The sequence below is a fragment of the Anguilla anguilla genome, chromosome 15 (genome assembly GCF_013347855.1).
Source record: "Anguilla anguilla isolate fAngAng1 chromosome 15, fAngAng1.pri, whole genome shotgun sequence".
Lineage (NCBI taxonomy): Eukaryota > Metazoa > Chordata > Actinopteri > Anguilliformes > Anguillidae > Anguilla > Anguilla anguilla.
Window position 1 is genome coordinate 21,446,840 of NC_049215.1, and position 21,284 is coordinate 21,468,123.

General features: G+C 37.8%; 1 protein-coding gene across 2 annotated transcripts in view; it reads left to right on the plus strand.

The window, feature by feature from the left end:
• The window catches only part of LOC118214632 (inactive dipeptidyl peptidase 10-like), a 169,166-nt gene that overhangs the window by 123,264 nt on the left and 24,618 nt on the right, over positions 1 to 21,284 (plus strand). For both annotated transcript variants that reach the window (XM_035394750.1, XM_035394751.1), the window contains exons 4-8: positions 1,932 to 2,026; positions 3,206 to 3,280; positions 15,255 to 15,307; positions 16,620 to 16,701; positions 20,497 to 20,617. In XM_035394750.1, the coding sequence (XP_035250641.1) occupies positions 1,932 to 2,026; positions 3,206 to 3,280; positions 15,255 to 15,307; positions 16,620 to 16,701; positions 20,497 to 20,617 (426 nt within the window). The remainder of the gene's footprint in view (positions 1 to 1,931; positions 2,027 to 3,205; positions 3,281 to 15,254; positions 15,308 to 16,619; positions 16,702 to 20,496; positions 20,618 to 21,284) is intronic.

Genomic DNA, 21,284 nt, shown 5'->3' on the forward strand with positions numbered 1-21,284 from the left:
AAAATCCTCCTCAAAAAATCTGAGCTACATCAAAATGTCACATGATTACTGTTATTTGATTGAATTGCCATTGTTGGAATGAATGAATGAATGAATGAATATGTGTGTACACATTGTGTGAATTGTTTGATAATATTTCCTGCCATGGCAATTCATCTTTCAGGCAATTCATAATATCTCATAATCCATAGTTATCTAAAGGGTGAGAATAATGACAAAAGTTTTTTTTTTTTCCACTTTGTAACGAGTCCCAGATCTGTATGTTGTAAGACTCCAACCTGAGGAAATGGTATGAGGTAACAACTGAAGAAATCTGAATCTTCTTTATTCTGCAGAAGGGGGGTCAGTTCACACAACGAAGAAGTACGTCTGAGTCTCACAGATGGGCAGTCCCGCAGATGAGAATTTATACCATTCATATCATAGCACTCACATGTACATTAAGCATTGGCAAATCATCACTTTCTGTGTTCTAATGAGTCCCAAATAAGGTTAGTAAGGTTAGTTTTATTACATCTGCGAAAGCTTAGGCAGAACTCCCTCACCATGCCCAGTCTCCCTCCATCGAGTACAGTGTGAATTGTCAATTACAATTATGGATATTTTTGATTAGTTACTGTATTAGTTAATATCATATTAATATTAGTAGAAGTATACACATATCTAAATATATAGTATACGCAAAATTCAAGGCACTAAGTACAGTGTATCAGCCAGGAAAACTTTTAAAGAATTGTTGCATTGAATAATGCATCTAGTAAATCTTGAATGACATAAAGCTCCTGCTCAAGGCTATCTTTTCCTCTGACAGATGATTCCCCCTCAGTGTTTATCTCAGACCTTAAGTGATGTTTGTTTTTAACTGTCAGTCTATTATTATCTTCTTTGTATGATTTATAGTTAATTTGCAAGATTTAAAATAAACCAAATCTGTCTACGTGCCATGCACAGTACTAGGTGGATAATGCTGCACTTGTTTGCTCATAGACATGCTTAACATTGTGTGTGCACTTAACATTCCTCACAAGCTCACTTCTCTTTCCCTTCACTCTCCTTGTATTGGGTCAACTAATTGTTTTTATTTCAAAATTAGCCACTCAGTTATATAATTAGTCACTTATCTGTACCATTGAAGTGCCTACAGGGACTTCTGGAGAATATAAAATTGAAATACAATTTCCAATCCCTGTGGGTTACGTAATAGAAACAGACTCATTGCCCTAGTTAAGATATATTCATGAATGTGCAATGGCCATTTCTATTGCAGACTGAAAGCACACCACTTCAGACTGTGCTTTGGCTCCTCCACCTGGACCCTTTCTATCACTTTTACCTAACACCTGATACAATCTAACTTATTTTTCTGTTTTCAGAGCCTGTGGTTCGTCATACGTAGGGTGGTTATAACTTGGTTTAATGTTCAATAGGGTCATTAGAAGGTTGCCTATCGAGTCTGCACTTCTTGGACGTTCGGTCTTGGGACGTTACTGCGCCTCAAGCGCTGACCATTGTGCTCACACGGTCACTCTCTCGGGATAACAGTGCCTGGCGAATACCAGTCATGAAATTTAACTTATAAATAGTCAGGGCAAATCTCCCAATCTGATTGTTTAATAGCCATGGTCAAACAAGCTCAGGTAGACATAAGGCATACACTGAGTGAAGAATGCGCCCAGGTAGCAAGCTGACGTTGACCCAACATTGGCAAAGATGCCTAAAATTTGCCAACCTTGCCAAAACTATACCAACATTGTCTTGAGACGCTTGGCCAACATTGGCTTGCTATGTGGACAGTTTTGTTTCAGCTTCAAAACAGTAACTGTTCACAAGTTTCACGGTGAGCTGGTCTGCAGTTCACAAGTGGGACTTTCCTCATTTGGGCCTGGCCCAGTAAAAAAACCCATTGTTCATTCGCCTTCCTTTTTCCGCAGAGACGGAGGTGGTGTACAGGAACCGGGACGGCCACGTCATCAAATTCAACGTGGCCACAAATGATACAGAGATTCTGTTGAAGAACACCACCTTTGTGAGTACCGTCTATGCCCCCTTGCGGTTCTCCTTCATCTGCACTGTACAGCTCTGCACTCTTGCACCCCCTCCCCCCCATCGTATACCGCCATGATCTTCACCTCAGCTGGCCGCTGGCCCGTTGATCCAACACAGTACAAATGGATAGCGTAAATTGATGCCACTTGCAGATGAAGTGACTATGCATGCCCTTGTTATCTGGATCCCGTCACAGTTCAGTAATTATGACCCCTTAAATAAGTAATTTTGTATGGGACATGAGTAATACATTAAGCACAGTTAACATCAACAAATTGTTGTGTGAGTCACCGTGGACTATTCTAAGGATCACAGCTATCACAGTGGAGGGAGCTGTATAAAAATGAAGGTTTGGCAACTGGAATTGGGCAGTTTGATGCCTGAGGTCTAGGAGGGAGAGAGTTTACCTGATGCCCCCTCTAGACAAGACTACAATGCGTCAAGTTACGAGTGAAATAATTGCAGTTGGTGGCAACCTCGCTCCCACCCCTACAGTTTGACCAGAGTCAGGTAATAATATGGCTGACACCATTATACTTCTAAGTTTTATTTATTCTCTTAGCCACTTGTCCTACAAATGTGACAGTTGTAAGAAATCATTGAAAAAATGTATTCTTATGTTCCTGATTTTAAAGGGGTTTCATATAGTACAGCACTCCTGGAGATCCCTCTGTTCGTTCATGGAACATCTGTGACACTGCGAAGAATTAATTGCGACAATTTCCACTGTTATCTGCCCATGCTGTCAATGACAGTGACTTTTACAGATATGCTCAAATTGCATCTTACTATTCCAGCGCATATCAGAGACAGATTTATCCCCTTCCACATGCTTGTCTGCTATTGTTATGGTAACAGTACTGTGGTGTTGCTATGGGTCCCCTGTCGCCTGAGTGTTTTACTAATTATAATTTTCAAGTAGAATCAGATTTGTGTCTCTTTTATAGTCAATGTAGCTGTCAAATGAACTTTCAGTTTTGGCTAAGCACTCATGTCAACCTTCATTTCTGTGGCATTTCCTCCTTAGCCTTGTGATAAGTGACCGACTGTTTAAAACAGGATTGTGAGGAAATGGTATTTTAGGGGGGAAAAACGCATTATCACACAGTGAATTATTTATTATTTATTTTTCAGTGGCACTCTTTTCTTTATTTTTCAGGTTTCTTATGAATTCACAAAGTACTCAGTTTCTCCAGACTTGAAATATGTGCTTTTTGCCTTTGATGTAAAACAGGTAAGTGCCAATACTATTATATTATTTGAACAACATGTACTGTATAAACACCAACTGATAGTATCTATGACATCTATGGCCTGTATTCTTCCTGTATTGTCTGTATGCATACACATGCAGACAAACACACATATTTAACATAGTTTGGGATTGCCATTGCTTACACAAAAGTTTGACTTAAATTATTACCAATATGCATAAAGACAAATTACAAGATTTCCACAATTTCATCTAACCTGTTATTCACAACATAGGGGAGTCTTTCCGTACAGAAATTAATCTGGAACATTTTAAACCATTTGGATAGAAATGGAAGGGACTCTTCAATGCAATTTGAAGAACAGTAAAATATGCTGAATACCAAAATCAGGATGATCAGTTATGGTTTTTAGTATGCAAAATATTTCAGCTTATAAATGTATGGCTCATCTGTAGAGCCCAAATAAATGAAATAGCATAGACACAACAATGGTTTGGAAATAAAGGATATATATTTATTGTCTATCATAATGAATATGATAATAAACTAATTGAAAACAATAACTTGCATAGTATGAGGAATAATATTATATGATTCTTAATCAGAGGAAATTATAATGCTGTGACAGCTAAACATAGAGGTTAACAGTACTACCATTTAACAAAGGTTAATTTGTGTTATGGGTTAATGACATCCTACTCTATATTATGTGCTTAGTTTGTTTAATCGGTCTCATAAAAGTCTTAAGTATGTAAAACAACACGGTCAAGGAATTTTCTATTCCAGACTGGGGATGTACACAGATCTTTCACTTGGGTCCTGCCGCAAGGGAGGTACTGAGGAAAAGTGTATAAATACTTCCACAAAACAACTATCAATGGGAAATAAACCAGCCTGGTTTATTTTGTGTACAAGGTGTGTACAAGTTGCTTTGGGGCGCGCAATGAAGTCCATCAATTTCCCAAGTGGCGTCTGATTGGGAAAATAAGTATCTTAACCCTCAGAGCCCAACTGTTAAGTTTTCGGTGAGTTTTTATGCTCACACTGTCACTGACATAACAGAATCCCACGTGTGTTTACTGGAATGTGGTGTATTATTTTGGGCACACAAACATTTTATTGGCTTGTGGTATTACAGCTGGTTCATCAACATAGATAGATGAACCATTCATTACTGCTTTAATTTTTAAGCCCGTTAAATTCCCCATTTATTCTAAAAGGGGGTGTTCCTTGCACCAAGCTGATGGCAAATTGATCAATTGAGTTTATTGTAAAGTCATAAGAGGAAGAAGACAGGCACTTAATTATACCTTGGCTGACCAGAAAAAAAGTTAAAGGTGAACGTGGCTCAGCAGAGGGAAGGAAGCCAGAGGCCACAAATGTTCCTGTGTATAGTTACATTGTTACAATGCCATTTCAGCATTTCTGTTATTTGTGATTCTACATCTTGCCAGAATTTCTGGATAACAGGACAAGATTGTACCTGATTTTAATTTACAGCTTGGAGTTCATAGGCAGTCATACTTGATTCATGCAAATAATTGTATAATGATAACTTGTATCTCATGACATTTTGAGCTTATTTGTATTATTTGTTTAAATATGAAAAAAGAGAGAGAATTATCCACTTAAAGCTTCAGTAAAACAGGAACACAAGACAAAGGACCACCACAAAAAAAAAAAAAAAAAAACTTTTCTTTTCCAAAACTCAAACTTGACTAAAGAACTGACTTTCTCCTCGGCAGTCTTAAATAAACCACCCAGCAGGGATTGGAGATGCTGGTACTGATTGGGTCATGCTGGGGCACGGAAGGGGGGCGGATTAATCGATGGACAGGCCTAGCTTTCTTAATGTCTGAAAAAATGATTCATTATAGTTGTTGACAAAAGTAACTGTAGCAGAGCTACAACCCATGATAATATTAACAAAATATTTGATATTAAAAAAAGATTAGCTCTAATAAATGTACTCTGTACCTAACAATAGATATTTATGTGCATCTGCCTTTGTGTGTGTGTGTTTTCTTTGATAAAAAGTGTCTCTTTTATAGCATTATTTTCCCCCCTGTGTGTTTCCTTGTCACCATGAGAATTAGTTAAAGCGTTTTCTCGTATTCTGGGATTCTCATATCTCCCTGTGTCCAACTCTTCTGTTCAGAGAAGGGGTGTGTCGCGGTGTGAGACATTTGGTGCTGAAACCCAGGATTTTCCGGTCTTTATTATGCACTTCAGAGAGAGAGAGAGAATCCAGTCACTACAAAACAAACAGAACAGCTTTGCCCTTAACCCTCACGGGATCGGGGTGAAAATAATAAAGCAACACAATAAACTAAAAAAACTAAGACAAAATAATGAAACTACACAACACTTTCCTGCCTTTTCCCGTGCTGGTAAGTTCCTCTCTCTCTTGGTTTGCGTCGTACCTACGGGGAAGAAAGCACAGTTTAAATACCTGGATTAATTACTGATGCACTCCGGATGCGTGTGCCTACTTAACCAGTAGGCGTGGTCCTCAGACTGCCCCAGACCTCTCCCACAACCCGAGCCTGACACAGTCATGTTCGTGTATGTGAAGTTTTTGAATATATCTCACTTTTGTCTACGTGACAAACACAACTTCTGACAAATACACCATGATTACTTAAGCAAGAAATACAACCACTAATTACACATTTGTTTGATGTAACGAATTAATGAATCATTGCATTTATATAGCACTGTTCTGAACGCTCAAAGTGCTTTGCAGTGATGAGTGGGAACAGTGATAATGAGTTAGTTGTGTCTGCGAGGTAATTGCACATTATATATGTACTTTAATTGCATGTTTCCTTTCCATGACCTTTGTACTCTAACCCCATACCCAGCCCTAGGCTGTAATGTAATCAGACAAGCGTGTACCACAATTACACACAGCACTTTTTGTGTTCATTCAAAGCACTGCAGCAGCGGGACTTGTGTGTAGCTACAGTACAGTTCATTCACTACCAGTCTAAGAGAAAGAATAAAAATATTTTTTTTTCACTTTGTATTTTTGCCTGTAATTTGCCATGGATTTTTGCTGCGCCCTCTGTAAATACCTTTACAAAAAGGAGCTAGGCAGAGGTGCTGATCAATGAGAATATCAGAAGGAGTTTAGCTCTGAAAGGAGGGCTTTGTGGGATCATGGTAGAAGTAATAGGCTTTTCACCCCCTGTGGATCATTCTGTTGAGAGTTTTCAACATCTTTGGCTCCTACTCTTCTAGAATACAGAAGGGTGGTCCTGTAGCCATCACAGTTACAGTCATGGAGAAGGAGATGCAACAGGATCCAAATTAGCTTTGTGTGTATGTATGTATGCATGTATGTATGTATGTATGTATGCATGTATTTATTTATTTTTGTCAACACTATTTAATGGTTCAAAACTTTTGTGAAGTGCAATCTGGCTAAGAATTTTGCATGTTTAATTTTTGTTTGTTTTGTTTTGTATGTGTTTTCTTTTGTGATAATTGTCAGAAATGGGCATACTGTACCTTTAATTATTTCTTAATGTGTCAGTGTGGCCATATTGTCCTAATTAAAAACTGTAAGAGCTTACTGGTGCCTACAAAATTAAATCTTGGTAAACAGAATTTATAGAATTTATAATAAATTTGAGAATTATTGTGATCACTAGACCAAAGGGCTTATTCACACACAAAGTTCAAGTTAAGAGTGTAGTTGCTTCAAAAAGAATGTGCAGGTGTGCATATGAGAATGCTTCTATAGAGGTATCATGATAGGTTTACTGATTCATGTTTCTCATAACTAATAAAATATAACATTTAATAGACCTTTTTCTAAAGCACAGCATGCTGAGGAATCACGGCTTTGAAAGGTATGAGAAGGAATGTTAGGGTTTTAGATTTGGGTCCAGTGTGCTTCAGTCAAAGGAAGCTCACCAACTGTTCTGGAGCAACATACTCCCAACTCTAGTAGTGTCCAAGGATAAGATGCTCTTATCTCCTTATCCCTAATTCAGGAGAGATTAAGCATGATAAATGCTCATAATCTCCCTGCTGCCTGGATATGAACCTTATAACACATGGCATTCCTAGCCACAAACATCTTGTATAGCTCTTAAAAATATTAGTTTAAATCCACCAGACATTGGCTTTGTTAATCTCCAGTCTTAGCATTTAACAGTAAAATGAGCCCCAGGAATGTAATCAACATAGTTTCTCAAATCCTCTAAGAACAAAATTCATTTGATTTAGAGAAAAATGGAAATAAAATTTGATGCAAGGGAAATGTTCAAACTTAACTGTAAAATATGACATTAAACAAAAAAAAGAAGTGTTTTTTACAAAACATCAAAGTGGGGCAACATTGTTTCCTACCTGGAAAGTGTGTGAATGAAGATTCAGTGATAAAAGCCTTCAACATTTCCAATTTCAATCACTCTGTTATTTAAAAAGATCATTAAGCTTGCTTCATTCTCAATAACAGACTTCCCATAAAAATAGGAAACATGCAAAAAAGGACATAAATTCCCTGCCAGATAACCTTTAGCACTATCTACTAGTGACATTTATCTGCAGCTAGTCACATTTGAAGACATCCAGGCTATCCACTAATGACTGCTGTCTGAAGATAGTGGCCTTTGAGGACACCCCGCTTGCGTTTGGCTCCGGAGGATCCTCAGCTGTTTCCTGCACTAAATAAGCAGAGAATTGGGAGAAGTGAGTTACGTGCCGCGGCAAAAGCGGCCAGGCTGGTGACGGTGATGGCCACAGTGATTAAGGGATAAATAAGGACGAATGGGGTTCTATGGCCCGGAGATAACTAAAAGAGGAGCCAGGCCGCAGGGGAGGCGAGACAATATTCATCATCCTCTCCTCGTGACCTTTCTCACCGCCCGGTCCCGGGGAACCAAAATCCCTGGCATTTCAGTGATTTTTAAGTAGAGTTGCACACCTGAGTCCTATTTTAGAGAGAGCCACCCTCCTCCTCAATGCATTTTAGATAGCTTGGAAAGCGGTCCAGTTTCCTGGAGATGGATTCCCTCAGAGTGACTTGAAGTATACGCTAGGCCGCAGCCAGTACTCCCTATTGATTTTGCCCTCTTTGTTTACAAGTGGGTCGATACTGATGGAGGACTCAGAGACAATGAAAGGTATTTTTTGGAGGCTCATAGATCCGACTGAAACGGCTAATGCATTGTGGTGATTGCAGGTGAGCACTCCTCAAGGGAGCTATCCGTTGGTTTGAATTTCATCTCAGGGACTTGGAAACCTCCGAGGGAGAGGCTCATTGTGTGCATCATTGTGATTAAATGCCATGGCTGTGTTATTTTAAGTATCTGTATGTGTGTGTGTGTGTGTGTGTGTGAGAGAGAGAGAGAGAGAGAGAGAGAGAGAGAGAGAGAGAGAGAGAGAGAGAGAGAGAGAGAGAGAGAGAGAGAGAGAGAGAGAGAGAGAGAGAGAGAGAGAGAGAGAGAGAGAGAGAGAGAGAGAGAGAGAGAGAGAGAGAGAGAGAGAGAGAGAGAGACTCTTTGGGTATTGTGTATGTGTGTGTGGATTTGCATTTGCCTGCATAATTGTGTGTGCCTCTTTCTGTCTGTCTGCACGTTGGGGGTGAGTCAGTTATTCATTTATGTAGTTGTGCTGTTTTGGGTAATTGGATGAGCTTAAGGGTAATTACTTGGAATTCATAATTAAGGTCTCCCTTACTAATTAACCCTCTCAGTCTGTCCAGCTTCTGGGCCATTGTAATAAGGTACATGTCTCCACACAGTTTAGCAATATCTACATGCCAATTGCGCATAAAAAAAAAACGTTTTTGCTAAAAAAATATTACTGCACAATTCCTAATAGCTGGTTATTAGCTAATAATTACAAGGTACTGATTCAGTGCTCTTATACTAAATATCTCAAGGGCATTTTTTACACTAAATGTGCAGTTACAGTAAGTGTATTATTTTTTAAATTTTAATTCCATGTGCCCTAATTTTCTTTATTTTTTTTTTGAATTACTGGAATCACATTCAGGAAATATAGTCCTCAGTAGTAAAATATTGGTTAATATTTTCCTGTTTTTCTAGACAAAATAAAATGTTCACAAATTTATTTTAGTGCTCTCTCTATATTGCGTCTGTGCACATCAGTTCAAGGAATGCCTTGTGGGATTGTAGTTCGTACTGTAGTGTTGGTTAACTCTGAAGTGTGACCTTTGTGGTGACCTGTAGCGTGTGAACAGAGATAATTAATCACCTCTTTATCTTTGCTCCTTTCTGTCCGCAGATAAAGATTTCTGGTGATGTCTGTGTTCTCTGGTTATTCATGAATAGGTAGGGTTGTAGCTTTCTGCTCATATACCATTAGCAAATATAATCTGAACCAGCAAAGGAATATTTATAAGCACCCATCTTCATTAGTATTCTGTTGATTCACCAATAGAAAATCAGCAATTTAAGTAGGTTCACCAGTAGCAGGATTTCTGATACGAAACCATCACCCACACTGAATAACATCTTACAACTGTTGGAGTGCCTAATACAACCTTCAGAGGTAGTCATACGGTTTGATGGAGTCTGCAACTGTGGACAAGGCCACTCCACAATAAGCAGATCTGCAGTTTACTTTTCTATTGAAATCACTGTGCAAAATGATAGAATGCGGAGATTCAGGAAAAAGAAATAACAATATAATGCACTCCCAGTGACAGCAGCTGAACAGCAACAGAATAGAATTGTAACCATAGCTGTTCCCAACGTATTGTTATCAGTAAAATGTAGGGCTCTATTTTCCAGAATCAATGGGTGCAGGCTGTGACACAGTGAGGGCTCACTAGACGTGGCTGTTGAATGTTGGTATTTCCGTGACCAGAAGGCTGGATTTTGTGAAGAAAATGGGCTGGATTAGGCTGAATATATTAGCGGTGGGTGCGGTGCAGATGGATTTAATCATAGCCAATCAAATTGCCTCTTTTCATTGACTTTAAACGTTCTGTGCTTTGTGTCCCGGTGTGGTCTAGTTGGAAGGGACAATATACATCTTGTACGGGATCAAAGGGGATGAACATCTCCTTGACCCCTTGGTGGGCGCTCTGGCCAATGCCGCTGTAGGACTGGATTCCACTATTCCACGTCACTAACCACATGTGCATCATATTTGAATCTTTGATTCTCATAACTCAGTAATCGTAACTCAGTATGTGCTTGCGTTTTTAACACTTAACACAGTTGTTGATATTATGGTAAATTATTTTAATAACTGTTCTTTGATACTGAACCAAATTGCCCCTTTTAGGCAGAGAAAACCCTTGAAATCTTCTGTGCCTTGGTTAAATGAAAGCATACATGCCTTAAACAGGGTGTGTCATCAGGCAGAACATAGGTGGAGAAAGTCTATATTTGAGATTCAATTTGTGACTCACAGTCAAGATTACCAGAGCACAGTGTTTCTCTGACCTGATTGATAATGTTTGCTTCAACTCCAAAGATCTCTTTAATGTTATCAGTCATACCACAGAACCTCCCTCTTGTAATAGTATCAACCCCACCCAAGAAAGATGCCAAGAATGTTTAACCTTTAACCTTTTTTGTCAACAAAGTGGACAACATTTGAATTCACATGTCCTCTGTTTCGCAGGATTTAAGCCTAACCATTCTGACATAGACTACCACTTCTCCCGGGTCTTTGAATTCAATCTCTATTGATACACTTACTGAGATTATTACAAAAACGAAGCCTTCCTCGTGCACCCTTGACATACTGCCTGCTTGATTTCTCAGAGAGGTTTATGGATCTGTCTGCCCACAGCTCTTTGCTACTATCAATGCTATTATTGCTATTATCAGTGCATCACTACTGACTTGTACTGTCCCAGCCTCATTTCAAAATGCAATTATTCAACCACTTCTGAAGAAGCCCTCATTGGACCCAAACTCCCTGAATAATTATAAACCTTCAAATTGCCTTTCATATCCAAGGTTTTAGAAAAAGTTGTTGCTGAGCAATTGATCACCTTTTTAGATTGAAACATTTTTCAGTCTGGTTTTAGGGCTAACCATAGTAAGAAGTCTGCTTTTCCTAAAGTAATGAATGATCTGCTTTTAGCTGCTGATGCTGGGAAATCATCAGTTTTAGTTCTTAGCACTGCTCACAAGTGCTCTGTTTTGAATTGGGTTTTATTCTTACCTGCACAACAGGGTTTTTAGTGTAGCTTTTGCTGACTCAAGGTCATCCTGTGTTAAGATGACTTGTGGGGTGCCACAGGGGTCTGTTCTGGGACTATTTCTCTTTCCATTTATGGTACCCCTGGGGCATATTATTTGTAGACGCAACGTCACCATTCATTATTATGCAGATGACACACAATTATATCTCTCTCTTAACCAAAGTGATATTAAACAGATAAATGCACTTCAAAATGTGTTCATTTATGTGCCATGCTTTCTTCTAACTGAAACCATGTTTAAGCTCTCTCTAAAAAACAGTTTTTCACTCACATAAGTAAATTCATGAATCAGAATAATTTTTTGTTTGCTCTTTAAGGCTTGTGCACATTAAACCAAATTACAGATTTTGATCATTTATCTCCTGGGTTCAAGTCAGCATAGGTTTCACTGTATTTCTTACAAACATTGCTATTGCTATAATTGTAAATTATTGCAGTTGTGCCAGTTCTCCCCAATCTTGAATTTGTATTACTAATAATGCTATAACGAAACATCAGAAAATAATTCTTTATTTCATCTCACTTTGTTTAAATGCATAACATATGAATTATAAATGATTTGGCTGTTAAACATTCTTCTGTGAACTGTAAGCTGCTTTTTAAACTACCTTCATATGTAAATGTTCTCAATTGCACACAGCTAACTGGTGCATTTATTTGTAAGTTATTATTGGTTGAATCTTGGCTGAAGTAAACATCCCTTACAGTTTTGTTTGATATGTCCAACCAAGAGATTTCCCCAAGGAGCACCCTTTCAGCAGAATTGTATTTTAGCTGGAGGGAATTTTGGAATAGCCAGGGTCTGAATTAGATGTGACACAAATGCCATATTTGGCATTTGGCACTACGGAATTCTGTTGCTCCCTGACTAACCAATCAAAAGACCAATTTTAGGATTTGTGAAACCTCACTCCTCTATCACCGGACTGGACAAAGGTGCTCGTCCTGTGTAGTACAGCATGCGTTGTAGTGCATGGTGAGGCGGTGTGCTAGAGCTGCTCTTGTGTGCCTTTGAAGTCTTCGCATGTTTAATCATGGCATTTAATCTCAAGGCCCACATTCCCAGTCATGCATCGCACAATGTCAGGAAGATGAAGCAACATCTCTGTAATTTTCCCAGCCTTGATCCTCATGGCCTCCCGCTATGGATCTCTGCAAAATCATGTCCTGAATGAGATTGGTGCTCTTAATCACGGGGAAGATTAAATAAAAGTCACCTTGAGTCCTGTTGGCAAAGTCTCCTAGAAAAGGAGTACCATATGCATTAAAAAATTGTTTCAGGGGGAAAAATAACAAAGGAAGACTACAGCAAGCAGGAAAAGGGTTGCAATGCTAACTGTTTTTTTACACAAGGCACATCCAACACAAGACTTTGAACAGAAAATATTTGGGTGATTAATTATATTAGGCCTTCCAACTAACCCTATTGTGATCGGAAGGGGATAAGGCCATGTTTTCTCTCACAGTATGCAGGCGTAATTAATCACCGGTAAGGTCAAGTGAATTCTTGATTTCAAGAGACTGTGATTGAAATCAAGGAAATGCATATTCAGCCAAATATATTTCAACCCACAAAAAACTGCTGCTGAACAACGTAATTACTATTGGCTTCATTGTGTCTGAGCCGGTATGCTTTCCAAACAAAGTTCAAACATTAGAGGCAGTTTTCAGTGTACCAAAACTTTTTTTTTTGCCTCTATTCTACATCAATCACAACTTGGTAAAGGTGTCAGAAGGTTGATGTTGAGAAAAGGTAGACATGGTGGCCTTTCGTCAATCCCTCATTTTGCCATCAGTGTTATTTCTGAGGGGAGAACAGGTCAGTCATCAATCTCCTCACCTTCTCCGTCTCTAGTTCTGGCCTCCCCTGACTCGGCGAGAGCTCACTGGCACAGTGTGCTATTCACCATCCCAATGAATGGCCTTTTGAATTGAAAAAGTTGTTTTTAATTCCACCCATCCATCCCTCATCGTGGCATCCCTTTCGTTCGCCTCTGTCGGACCATTCTTGTTAATGCTCGTATATCAAATGGCCAGCTTGGCAGTGGGTACTTTATTTGTGTGTGCTGAGAGCCAAGCCAAACATTGGCTTCTGTGAGTGTTTTCATTGTGTAAGCTAATCATTTGTTCAGAAAGAGATGAGGAGTTTCACTACTTCTAGACCATGGGTATTGATCTGTCGTTTTGTGAATTCCTGTTAAGCGTTTCCCCAACATTTTGACACTTCCTGTTTTATGACTAGCACTGGTAAGATGCTGGGACACTTTTTTGTGTCAGTGTGTCCTCTTTTCCTCATCAAATTTGTCATGGTTACACTTGCATTAGATTGAACATAGCTTTATTCCCCGAGCCCCACATAGACCCAAACTATAAAATCCCTCCATGAATGGGTAATGCAAAGCTGGTGCAGGTGCTGTATGCTACATTTTTAATACTTAATTCACATTATATATAATATATATAATATATATATATATATATATATATATAATGTTTGGGTGCCATGTGTTCTGCGATTCTTTTTTGAAATTTTCTTTATAAAAGAATCAAAATTAAATTAATTCAATACTTCACAGTAAAGGAGGCACAACATTACTAATAAGTAATCATTGGCCAATACATTGCAAAGTATTGAGTGGGCTTTCTCTAACGCACATAAAGGATTTTACTGAAATATAAAGGTTTTTTCTTGCTGAAATGCAAGTCACTGTCTTGAGTAATGCAGACAAATACAAAACAATGTCACGGCAAATGGTCTACATTTTTAAGGCAGAAAATATTAGTACACTATAATGAGGACTGATAATTGAAAACAAAAAACACATCTGACATACAGTACAGTCACCTAAATTTAATGGGTAGGTGGTTTTAAAAAGGACCACAAGGGTTCTGCAGCTAATTGGTGTATGCTAAAAATAGGTGTATGCTCTTCCACTCTACTAGTAAAATTCAGCTTAAATAGAGAATTAAAAAAACATCTGGGTACAAATGGACTTTAAAATTCTAAAAATAAAACTGCCAAAATATTTGCAATTGTACTAGAGATGGGACAATGTTTGTTGATCACACGTGCTCTCTCACACACAGAAAAAAAGGGTGTTGATGAGTAAACAAAATATGATTCACAATCCTCTTTGTTTCAAATGTATGGGTGAAAAAGACACACTTTTATTTATTTGACTTAAAATCCTTTGGGGTTTTGATATTTGAGTACATAACTGTAGTAAATGTATGTGTGCATATGCATATGCATGCAGGTATGAGAGTGTCTGTGTGTTCATATGTGTGTTTGAAAGTGTGTGGATTTGTGTATTTGTGTGTGTCTATGTGTGTGTGCGTGCTGATTAACATATTGAAGTAATACAGGTTTGCTGACAGACCTGTCTGCCTATCTCTCACTCTTTCTCTCTTACTGTGATCTGACTGTTACATTATCACTTTGTGTGTGGAGTCTCCAGAGATATATGATATATGAGAGTTCAATGCAGAAAAGACAAAAACAGTCAAATAGCTTTTTTTGTGGTGTCGTACTTCAGGGTTTTCAAAATGTTCTCTGAAGGGTACTTAATTTTACAGATACCATGCAAGAATTTTTCTTCAGCATCTGTCATCCATGTAAATTGCTTTTCACAGACTCTGTATCCCCCCCCCCCCCCCCCCCCCCAAAACAGTATCTACAACATTTTGTAACATTTTCTATTCTTCTTTTTGTAGTTCATGTGTATATCAATCATGATTGTTCAGTTTTTAATTTGTTTGTTAACTAATTGAACTTTCTTTATTTCCTATTTTAGGTATACAGATATTCATATACTGCATCATACATGACGTATAATATTCAAACAAGGTAAGATTCATAATTTGCATATGTCAAAGAGAAAGTCGGTTTCCATGCAGGTGGCAATAATTGTGTTGATATACTGTATGTGAAGCTTTTCAGGGCCCGATATTGGCCAACAATTATATAAAATGTGTGTTTGTATGTTTGTATTAATGTTGAAAAATACTGTTTAACCACACTGAAAAGTCCTTATTTCAAACCAAATTCCACATTAATGCATCAAAACATATTGGCTATTTAAACAAGGATCAGCTGGTTTTGCCAGAACTTCTAATTTGTGAAAACATGATTCCAAATTCTACAACAAATAGACATGGCAGCTCACCTGCTTATCTGAAACACATCAGAAATAACCTTTCAACAACTGAAATGCCTGTGCAGCAGATCTCATTTGCCTAACTCACGTGAAATAAGAGCATGCAATAAATAAACGCCTAAAACTTCAACTAACTCCCACTGTTATTTCCGCTGTTTTTGTTATGTGATGGTGTGCCATTTGACATTTTATTTTCCATATACTGTACATACATACATGACACAACCCTGTGATTAATTAAAATTAATTAAAATGCTAATAGCAATCATCAAACGTGCATGTTTGAAGTAACATTTTTTTTTCTTCTAACCACATGATTAGTAATAAAAAGGAATAATATTTCAGTTGGTCATCTTACTTTGCATGTTTGAAGGCCAATCAACTTCTCATGGTACAAGACTAACATTAATTAAATTGCAGTTGTCAAATGAAAAGGAAATGCAATTGCTGATTAAAATTTGAATTCTAAATGTAATCAAATTATGTTTATATACCCATGGACATCAGTGCACAGGTTGTAAAATAGGCTTTAATGGCAGCGAGTATTAAGTTTAAGACGAGTTTGAAAGGTTTATGAATAATTCAGTTTGTTTTATATTGCCTTTAGTGAGGATTTCTTATAAGAAAATATCAGTCAAAAATACAAAATATATAGCCTAATGGCTTAATATTTATTTATGGTAAGTGCTGTGGTGTAAGCACAAAATACCACTAAAATACCACTCTAAACCTTGTGGTTCTGGGAAGGGAAGCACGCTGTGATTTCAGCCTTGTGCCGCATTGCCACCACAGGTATCTGTAGCATAAGAACCACACAGATTGTTGTGGTTTATTCTTTTAATGTTTGGATCTTTCTATGTTCCAAAAAAAAAAAAAAAAAATCAATAAATAAATATGAGGGTGTTTTTAGTAGTACCTGTTTAAACACTATTCTGTGTCAGTGAACTGTGTTGTAAGCATGGAATTGTCTGCCAGTCTTTCATATGTGTCTCTGATTTGAAGTGAGGTGTGGCAGCTGAACCCTCCAGAGGTGCCAAACTCAGTGCTGCAGCATGCTGCATGGGGTGTGCAAGGTCAACAGCTGGTAAGACCTTAATCTGGAATCAGTCGTCTCATGTCCTGGCAAGTGCTGCTGAAAGCAAATAGGACTGCACCTATTTAGTAGGCATGCTTCACGTGCTACACAATTATAGCATTCTGGGTTGCACTATATTAACTGCTTTTGAAAGTGTAAACAGGCATGTGTTGCTTTCTCATGGAAGACCATGGTGTAGGACTAACTTAACAGTGTATCAGGCAGCCACAATACCCCAAAATGATACAGATAATCGTGAAATGGAACAGTTGTTCTTCTGAATTAAGCAATTCTTGTTAATTAAGCAGCGATTGTAGTACTTCAGAGTGCATTTGGACTAAATGATACCAGCCCAGGGATAACTTAACTGGGCAAACAAGGCATAAAACCTGCTGTACACAATATTTCAATGATTCTATGCGACAAAATGGGATTTAAGGCCAAAAATGAGCTAAATTGGACAAATTCAGGACAATTTGGTTCAAGTTCAGTACTTTTTAAAAACAAAATTAAAGACAAGTGTTGGCTGAATTCCAGTCATCTGAAAGAAAAAATGCCTTTTACCCTGTCAATGACAACAAGGAGTTTGAATAGTTTATCTGACATGTGTAATGAAAAAAAAAAAATATTACAACACAATGCTTCTCCAGCACTGTATATGACCAATGCAATGTTTGTTTGCATCTCTCTAATTCAGCAGTGTAGTATAATGGGTAAAGATCTGGTCTCATAGCCTAAAAGGTCACAGGCTCCATTCCTGGGTAGGAAACTGCCGTTGTACTCTTGAGCAATGTACTTAACCTGCATTGCTTCAGTAAATATCCAGCTGTATAAATGCAGCAATGTAAATGCTAGGAGTTTTGTATGTTGCTCTGGATAAGAGCATCTGTTAAATGCCTGTAATGTAAATACATTTTTAAATATGTATATCTGAGAGTCTGTTCCTGTATGTTTATGCAATGCCACCAGCCGTAACAAAGCTCAGGGAGCTTATTGATATTTTTCATCATGTCATACAAAGTTAAAAGAAAAAACAAGTAAACATCACAATGATATCATCTGTATGCATCCATATCTGTGAATGGAGCAAAATGGTTGACCGCATATTTTATCACCTAATTGAATAAACACTATGCAACAACTTTTGTATTAGTATTAGCTTTACTATTTTCTGTTTGTCATTATTAGAGCTCTGTCATTTGTTTACATTAGACACATAACCCCTCTGTTGACAATTACGAGGATATAACATTTTTGGAAACCTCTTGTCTAAATTAGGCTTGTTCCCAAAGGTTTATTTGGATATAAATCATCTCCTCCTGCTCCATTAGAGTGCCATTATCATTATGTCAGAAATGAGTGTGACAGATGTGGAGATTATTCAGGGGGTATCGCTCTGGAACCGTGCTCGCTGTGCAAAAGGCAGAAAATGGGAGGTTGCAAGCACATGTGATTCAAGGTGACATTATTGGCTTTTTTTGAATGTGGAATGAAGCTTTTGCTTTTGGGAAATGGGTCCTGCCCGCTGTAGGAAAAGGAAAGTGAAAGCAGCATTTACATAGCAAGAAGGATGATGTGTTACAGGCAATGTGGTAAATCTGCATGCCTCAAAATTGTGGCTTTTTATGAGGCAAGGGCATTTTTTAAAACTGAAATTTGTTAAATACTAGTCACGTTTCATAAGGAAATCAAATGGAAAGGTTTTTATCTGAGTTTTTATTTTTTTGGGAAAGAAATTCAGACATTTTTATTTTTATCAGCTTCACAGCTGGATGTAGCACCATTCTGGATCCCCATTGAAACATTTATTTCAAGATATAGCAAAGTTTCCAAAGTATCATGGCAACATTGACGACTTGAGTCTTATAATAGACCAGGTTTTGTATATATAGATTATGGTGACGATTTCACAGCTTAAATGGCTTTGGAAATGTGCACAGGCAAATTTCCCCTGACCCCTCTCAGCCCCCTGCAACACACATGTATTCCTCATTCTGAATCAGTGGGAAAAATCTAGTAACAGATACCGTACAAACTTCACTATTGGCTTCTGATGCACTTTCGCCTTAAATTATAGTTTATTGTGAATAACCCAAGTAGGAATATCTTCTTTTAAAACAACCATAATTCAAATTTTTTGGTCATATAGATATTCAGGTGCTAGTTTGTTTGATCTCATTTCCTTCTTCTGAAAAAATTTGAGCTCACAGTAATGAGATGTTGTTCAGATTAAAAGGGAATGTGTTTGACTTGATTTAAAGATGACAAATATTATATAAAGCCTATGAAAATAAGCACTTTGTGAAAACAGTTGAATTGCCATAAAATGTAGACACTGTAAAAGCAGCAAATCGCTCGAATGCTTTGTTGGTTATGAGCTGCTTTTACGGACAGTAGATTAGCCTACTGAGTGGGATTTTCACATACACAACATAATAAGTGCTAATGGTACTAATAGAAAAATTGTTGACATTGACGGTGGTGACATTTTAAATAAAACATTTTAACTGTGTGAAATCAATTATATAATATAAGATAAGATAGACTTTATTGTCCCGAAGGAAAGTTGTCTTGGATACGTACAATATCTGCTGTTAAAATATGAATAACAAATATAAAATAAATATAAATATACAGTATACAGTGCAGTCCCTAAGTATTTTGAAGATTTTTGTTCTGTACACCAGGACATTGGATTTGAAATGAAGCAATAAGGGCATGAGGTTAAAGTGTAGGCTGTCAGCTGTAATTTCAGGGTGCTTACATCCACATCGGATGATCCATGTAGGAATTACAGCCCTTTTTATACATCATTCTCCTATTTTAGGGGACCATAAGTAATAAATAATTGGACAAATTAACAATTATCTTAAATAAAGTAGTTGGTTGAAAATCTTTCGCATTCGATGACTGCCTGAAGTATCCATAGACATCACCAGATGTTGTAACATGGGACTTGACTGAACATGTAGAAGAGTTTTCACAGTTTACTTGCCTGGTTTCTTGGGACTGGCCTGGTTCTGATTTAGGTGAAAACAAAAATAGCAGACCCTGGGGACCTCCCTGCTCTAGATGACAGCAATGCTTTTCAATGTGCCATTCAGTTTAGCTCAATCACACAAAATGAAATCTGAAACTGAGGCACTTAAGCTCTGCTCCTAATATGCCAGATGGCATGTTTATTCATAAATCAAAGTCATTTAAGGCAGGAAGTGTGATCTATGCTTACTCGCTGATGTGCCTGGCATTACACAGTCTGGCCTGGCATTCATGGTCATGAATGAACAGCTTGCCCTTGGGTGAAGAACAGCCACGGGAGGAGTCCATCATAATTTATATATAATTACTAACCCAGGTTAATTAAACATCAACCAAACCCTACCCCAATCTAGCGTGTAATTATGAACTTAAATGTATGTCATCATATATTTAGAAGGTTGGCACCCTAACACAATGCCCTGTCCAGAATTCAAACTTTCAAAATTCTGACTTGGACCTTAGTACCACACCCAGCTCCTCTCTGCATCCATATATCACTGAACTTGTCTTTGTGATTCTGCACTATTCACAGGATAATTGCCCCCTTCTTACTATATTGGCCCAGATTTAATGGGACCCTAATAGAAAGACCCTGATTTTTTTCCAAAGCAATTTCTGGAAACTTAATCTTTCTTGATAAGAGAGACTTACAATTTGTTTTTCCTTCTGTGTAACTTCTACAAACAGTTAGCACTGTTGCAGCCACCTGTACACTGCTGTCCTGTGAAGTCATGAACAAACCGTTCTCTGTCTCTCATAATCCAGTTATACATCTTTGAGAACAACATCTATTACCAGTCAGAAGTCAAGAGCAATTCTCTCCGACTGACATCCTCAGGGAAGGAAGGAGTCATCTTCAACGGGATTGCAGACTGGCTGTATGAAGGTAGGTGTGTGGATGATGGGGTTAATTCACTAATCTTTTATAAAGTTACGTGTGTCAAATTATCAGAATTTATAATTAACTTGCAAATATATGCGACTGTTTCTTCAGGGATGAAATTTATCACACTAATGTGGATGAAAAAGAACACATGCACTTGATCCTGGATCATAGTTAAATACCAAGGTTGTATTAATTCAAGCTTTATACTAAGAGCATATGCAATTCATACCCAGGGATATGTAGCCTCTAACACAAGATTTCAAGGAAGCAGTGCTGTTTTCAAAGATGCAGCATAGCATTTGTTCCATATATTATGCTGACTGGCACAGAGGTGTAAACCGTAGTGCTTACAGGAGGACATTGATTTAGGTGAGGGGAGATGGAGAAAAGAAGATGGAGATGGATTCCCCCCGACAAAAATAGTTAAACGTTCAGATGGCGTAAATGTTAGGGCTAATCAATTAAGATCAGACGTTCTCATGAAATCCAGGACAGATACGGTCCTTCATGCCTTATGGTTTCTGAAATCAAATAATGAATAATAATAATCAGAACGATCCCAATAGAGATCCAGCAGCTTTGAAGTGTGGACTACTAGTTTATACAAAAGGGAAATGATGCTGTCATTGAGTGAAAGTAATACAAAGTATAAACAGTTGATTATAGA